General features: G+C 42.1%; 1 protein-coding gene across 5 annotated transcripts in view; it reads right to left on the minus strand.

The window, feature by feature from the left end:
* Positions 1–1425: 1425 nt before the first annotated feature.
* LOC121924250 (zinc finger protein OZF-like) overlaps positions 1426–5890 on the minus strand; it is a 113457-nt gene continuing 108992 nt past the window's right edge. For 2 of the 5 annotated variants that reach the window (XM_042455535.1, XM_042455534.1), the window contains 4 exons: positions 4661–4781; positions 3951–4075; positions 3651–3771; positions 1426–3210 (listed from right to left, as the gene is read on the minus strand). In XM_042455535.1, the coding sequence (XP_042311469.1) occupies positions 1685–3210; positions 3651–3771; positions 3951–4075; positions 4661–4781 (1893 nt within the window). In that variant the 3' untranslated portion in view covers positions 1426–1684. The remainder of the gene's footprint in view (positions 3211–3650; positions 3772–3950; positions 4076–4660; positions 4782–5890) is intronic. The other 3 variants (XM_042455536.1, XM_042455539.1, XM_042455537.1) reach the window with 2 other exon arrangements.

A 5890-nucleotide genomic window follows, 5' to 3' on the forward strand; every position in this document is an offset into this window, starting at 1 on the left:
ACCCTTTATACTGCCATGGCTCAGAGCTAAGGGATTCATTGGAGCTGTAGTTTTATGACCTTTTGTGAGCCTTCTCTGTCAGAGAGCTCTGTGCCACAACAATTACAGTTCCCAGAATCCCATAGCATTGAGCCATGGCAGTTAAAATGGTGTCAAACGGATTGTTCTGCAGGTGGATGCAGCCGAGAAAAAGGGAGCGCAGGGAAGCTCGCGAATACTCCCAGCATGTCTTAAAAAGCATAGACCTAAGTTTGGCCATCAAAGTGGAAATTATGAGAAAAGGGAGGATGGAGAAGAAAAAGTCATCCCCAAATACATTTGGGAAAAACCTTCAAGCGGTTTCAAGGTGATTCAAAATGTTTGGTTTATTTATACAAGGCAGATCTTATTCTTCCATTCACATGCATATTGTGGTTTTGAATAAAGGGCTTGTGGAAACATGCTGACTGCTCTTTCTTTTTGTGGCGTTGGGATCTACGTCTCTCTGAATGTGTCTGTGGAGCCACTATGGCCCCGAATAACATCAGGGGAGCTCACATTTATACTGTCAAAACAACAAGCCTTGCAGAGTTCCTTGAAACTCCTCCAGTTAGTCACCTTTGATGCTTGACTTGAAACATTCCTTTGAAACAGTTTTGATCTTGAGGTTGCAGCCTTGGCCTGGGATTTCTGGCAATCTGGGTTGGATCCCCCAAGCACCATGAGAGCGGATCCTGGGCAAAGCTGACTTTCTCAACCTGGTCTTCCTCGCAGGGTTGTTTGTAGAGGAAAGTATGAAGAAAGAAAGGCATGCTAGGTAGACAGAGGACATTGTTTGCTGTAGATCTGTAAAGCAACAAGGAAAGTCTCCAGTTTCTCCAGGGCTCCTTCGTCATCCTCATTAAAGCTGAAGCTTTCTAGAATCATAGACTTGGAGGTCTTTAATGGAGACTGGATGGACACCTGACTGTCAGGGATGGTTTGACTGAGAGTTCTTGCTGGCAAGGTTGCACTGATGGCTATATGTTTGTTCAACTGAGATTAAGGACTTAGTGGTTCCACTCTCTCTATCTCTCACACACACACGTTTCCTGGCTTTTGTGTGTTTGGCCTCATTCAAACAAAAAAGCTACAGTCTCTCTCTCTTTTACCTTTTGTTCTGGTTCTTTGCTGCAAGACAACCAAACGGAGGAGACTCTATCACTTCATTGTCCAAACAGCAATAGGGCTGGCAACCCACAATAGACAGAGACAATTGGTAGATTACTGTAGTGATCTCTTACACATGTGAAGTCAAGGTTTTCATGGCCAGAATCCATAGTTTTATGGCGTTTTTCTGGTACGTAGCCATGTTAGAAGTAGTTTATTCCTACGTTTCACCAGCATCTGTGAATGGTATTTCTTGAAATGGCCACCACAAATGCTGGCCAAAATGTCAGGAACTCTTCTAGAACATGGCCACATAGCCTGAAAAACGCACATAAAACTCTTACTACAAGGTTTGCCTCAGAAATTGCCTTAAGGAGTTTTGGGCTCCTTCCATCCTCTTTTAATAGATGAAAAATGTGCTTTGTCTTCTGACTGAAATTTCCCACAGCAAGGTACGGAAACTCTTTTCACATTCTTGACATTTAATGCTGTCTTCCCTGTAAGAGTCAATGGATAAACAGCAATTGTCCTTTCTGAATTAATTTTCCCCACACTCCTAGCATTTATATAGTTTCTCCGCTTTGTGATATAATTGATGACGGTTAAGGCTACTCTTCCGACTGAAACTCTTTCTACATTCCAGGCATTTAAATGGTTTCTCCCCCCTGTGAACTGTTTGATGAGCAGAAAGGCAATCCTTTCGATTGAATTTCTTTCCACATTCCAGGCATTTAAATGGTTTCTCCCCCCTGTGAACTGTTTGATGATTAGAAAGCTTATCCTTTCGACAGAATTTCTTTCCACATTCTTGGCATTTAAAGGGTCTTTCCCCTGTATGAGTTGTCTCATGACGTGAGAGGTTACTCTTTGAACTGAACCTCTTTCCACACTGCAAACACTGAAGTGGTTTCTCCCCTGTGTGAGTAAATTCATGACGAACAAGGCTACTCTTTCGATTGAACCTCTTTCCACACTCCAAGCACTGAAATGGTTTCTCCCATGTGTGAGTTAATTCATGACGTGTGAAGTCTGACTTCCAACCGAACCTCATTCCACACTGCAAGCACTGAAATGGTTTCTCCCTTGTGTGAGATAATTGATGACGAGTTAAGCATGACTTCTGATTGAATTTCTTTCCACATTCCAGGCATTTCAATCGCTTCTCTCCTGTGTACGTTGATGACTGAATGAGGTTTCTTTTCTGGCTGAAGCTCTTTCCACATTTGTCATCTGTATGCGTCGTCTCATGACGTGAGAGGTGTGCCTTCTGACTGAACATCTTTTCATATTGGAAGCACTGAAACGGTTTCTCCCCTGTATGCGTTGTCTTGTGACGTGAGAGGTCAGCCTTCTGACTAAATGTCTTTCCACACTTCAAGCATTGAAATATTTTCTCCCCTGAATGATCTAACTGATGATGACCAAGGGTACTCTTTTGACTGAAACTCCTTCCACATTCTTTGCATTTAAAAGGTTTCTCCTCTGCAAGATTTAATTGATGACGAGTTAAGTATGACTTCTGACTATACCACTTTCTGTATTGCAAACACGGAAATGGCTTGTCTCCTGTGTGAGTTTTTTGATGATGAATAACGCTTGTCCTCGAACTTAAGTTCGGTCCACACTCCAAGCATTTAAATGGCTTCTCTTCTGCGTGAGTTGCTTGATGATGAATTAAGTTTATGTCCCCACTGGAGCTCTTTCCATATTCCAAGCATTTCAAAAGTTTCTTCCCTGCATGTCCTGCTTCATAGTTAAACTGGTGTATCTTCTGCCTTGGGTTCTTTCTACACTCCAAACCTATAAATGATTTTTCCCCATAGTGCAGTTTTTGGTGTGACATAAAGTGTGACCTGCACCTGAAACTTCTGCCATATTTCCAAAATTTAAATGGTTTCTCTGTTATTTGAGAAGTTTCATGAGAAATCAGTTTTTCCCTATGACTACTCTCTCCATCTTTAAAATATTGTTCTCCTAAGTGAGTTCTCCTGTGAAGATTAAGGTTCAATTTACAACTGAAGCTTCTCCCACAAACAAGACAACGACATTCACTTCCGTCTGCATTCCCATTTATATCACCACCTGGAAATAAGAAAAATATGTGGTTAAAGTGCAAGAGAGGTTAAAAATCCAAAATAAAATGACTGCCTAACACACATTACTGTGAGTGGGCTACTGGAAAGACAAATGAGACCCCAGAGCTTCTCCATTTACATTCCTGTGATGCCTATGGCAGAGATTGCCCAAAGCAGAAAGCTCCTTGAAGGAGCTCCTAGTTGCTTGCATCCATCAAAACGTGAACCCAGGAACTATTCTCTCTTTCAACTGGTTTGCTGCACTGTGCTTCACAGAGGCCACAGCAAATCCGCAATAAACAAAATCTGTTATTGTTAGTATTTTATTTTCTATTCTGCCTTTCTCTAAAAGAACATGTCTTTATAAAGGTTATTAATAGTACCACTCTGTTCTGCATTAGACATGCCTGATGTGAAATACTGCATGCAAAAAAAAGGGAATCTTACCCAAGGTGGCCACCATCTCCAAATTCTCCTCCATGACTTCCGTATGCAAGGCCCTTTGGTCTGGATCCAGAAAGCACCACTCCTCCTCACTGAAACACACAACTACCTCTTCAAATGCCACCTAAAAAAAAGAGAAGATACCCATCAACCAAACATACTGAACTCAATTGGAAAAGAAAATGAAGTAGCTTAGGGCTGCTGAATGCAATTTAATCTTTAGTGTAATGACACTCAGTCCAAAGGAAAAGGGAGTGGTTCTGCCTGGCCCCAAAAGACAAGCAGTGAACCAGGGTACCCAACCTGATTCCTTCTTGGTCCTCCAGGGAATTTGGTCCCTACCTGATCCAGGGTCACAGAAGCTGGTCTCAGTCTGTGAAAAGGAAGAGAGGAGCTGGGATCTATTGGCCACGGTTGAGTTTCGTTGCCTGGAGGGAAACAAAAGGCAAAACTGTTCCTCTGCTTCTGACTGATGTATTTTCCTACTCACCCAAACAAAGGCGGGGTACAGACTGCCAGAGAGAGGCGGCCAGGAGTCCTCAGTAGGGCAAAATATCGCTAAGGATTCACTGGCATTTTCTGGGCATGAATGTTCAACTGGAGGTGAAGAGATTTCTGTGACTTCAGAGGTTCATAAAAAATACACTGTAAGTATTTTCCACAAAGAAAACAAGTAAAAGCAGAGGACTGCAAGGCTGTCAACCTTCAGAAACTGCACTTTAGCTGCCCTTGTGCAGAGTTTGTATCTTTGCCAAGAGATGCATCAATTGTGTTTCTGTCCATGTGTGTTTCCGTCTATGTATAACTCAACCACTTTTCTGGCATAATTGCTACTATTTTTTCACTCTTTCAAAGTGCTGGTTTGAAAAGGATCTTAAACAGTTGAAGCAAAACATTTACTGGATATGGATCCTTTCCCCACATGGGCTCAGGAGAGCAAATATATAGTCCACCCATTTCGGGCACATTCAAGATAGGGAGCTCAATCTGGGAAGCGCCCACTGATTCTTTACCCATTATGGTGGTGCTTCTCTCATTTTGCTGTACCATCCACTCGGATTGCACTGTCTTCCCAGAGTCTGAGAGAGCCTTCTCTGCCACAGGAAGATCACCAGCCTCTTCTACAATGAGATCCTTGGGAGGAAAAATAAGAGCAAGTATCAGAAAGAGAATGATCTGAAATGACCTGGACCTCCCAGTGCCTTCAAACCCTTTCCAACTTTTGGCAACCCTAAGATGAACCTATCCTGGGGTTTTTTTGGCAAGATTTGTTCAGAAGAGCTGTGCCATTGCCTTCCTCTGAGCTGAGGAGTGTGACTTACTCCCAAGGTACACACCTGGTTTCATGGCTGAGCTGGAAATCCACCCTCGTCTCCAGACTCCAGGTCATGTCCAACACTCAGACCAATACACAAATTTTACCTTGTGGGTCTTACATGACAAATTCCAAAAACCTACTTTTTCATGTACTTTATTAAGCCAACCTGCAGCAAAATTCTAATTTGAGACTGCTTTCAGACTGCTTTCAGACTGCCCTGGCTCAGTGCTAGGGAATTCTGGGAACTGTTGGTACAAAACAACACTGCAGCCAGGAATTCCACGGGAGGACATACATCTTCCCCTCTTCATCCCTGGCCTGTTGGACTGTCTGGTTTATGTTTTAATGATATCCAGTGCATTATTGCTGACCTGCCATGTTTGTTGCATACCACATCGTATGTTTTCGAGCGATGTGATATTAAAATAGTTTAAACAGTTTTATATTGAGTGTTCAAGATGGTGTTTGTGATCAGAAAGAAAATAAGTTCTGACAGCAAACTAAAGGGTAAGCACATTAAATGTATCCACAACTTCATTATAGGAAAAGAAGTGAAAGTTATCAAATTGGCATATAGAAAATAAATTTTGTAGGGAAGAATTATAATCTTTTGAAGTCTTATTACTGTCTACAATTACAAGAAATGTAAATCTATAGTGTAATAAAATATACTGGTTTATCAACTGGTCAATGAGAGGCTAAGTTAGTTTTACGTTTTAATACATACAAAACTCTGACATAAGTATTACATTGTTCAGGGACGTAGCTGGACCCCCCTTCCATTAGAAAATGAATAGGTGTCCTGCTGTGCCGCCAAGCCCCATTATAATGGTGGCACTTAGTCTGAACCCCCTCCCTTCCTAAAATCCTGGCTCGTCTCTGCCAACCCCATCTACTGTTCAGTACTTTCTGGAAATCATCCTGG

The sequence above is a fragment of the Sceloporus undulatus genome, chromosome 2, assembly GCF_019175285.1.
Source record: "Sceloporus undulatus isolate JIND9_A2432 ecotype Alabama chromosome 2, SceUnd_v1.1, whole genome shotgun sequence".
In the NCBI taxonomy this organism is placed as follows: domain Eukaryota; kingdom Metazoa; phylum Chordata; class Lepidosauria; order Squamata; family Phrynosomatidae; genus Sceloporus; species Sceloporus undulatus.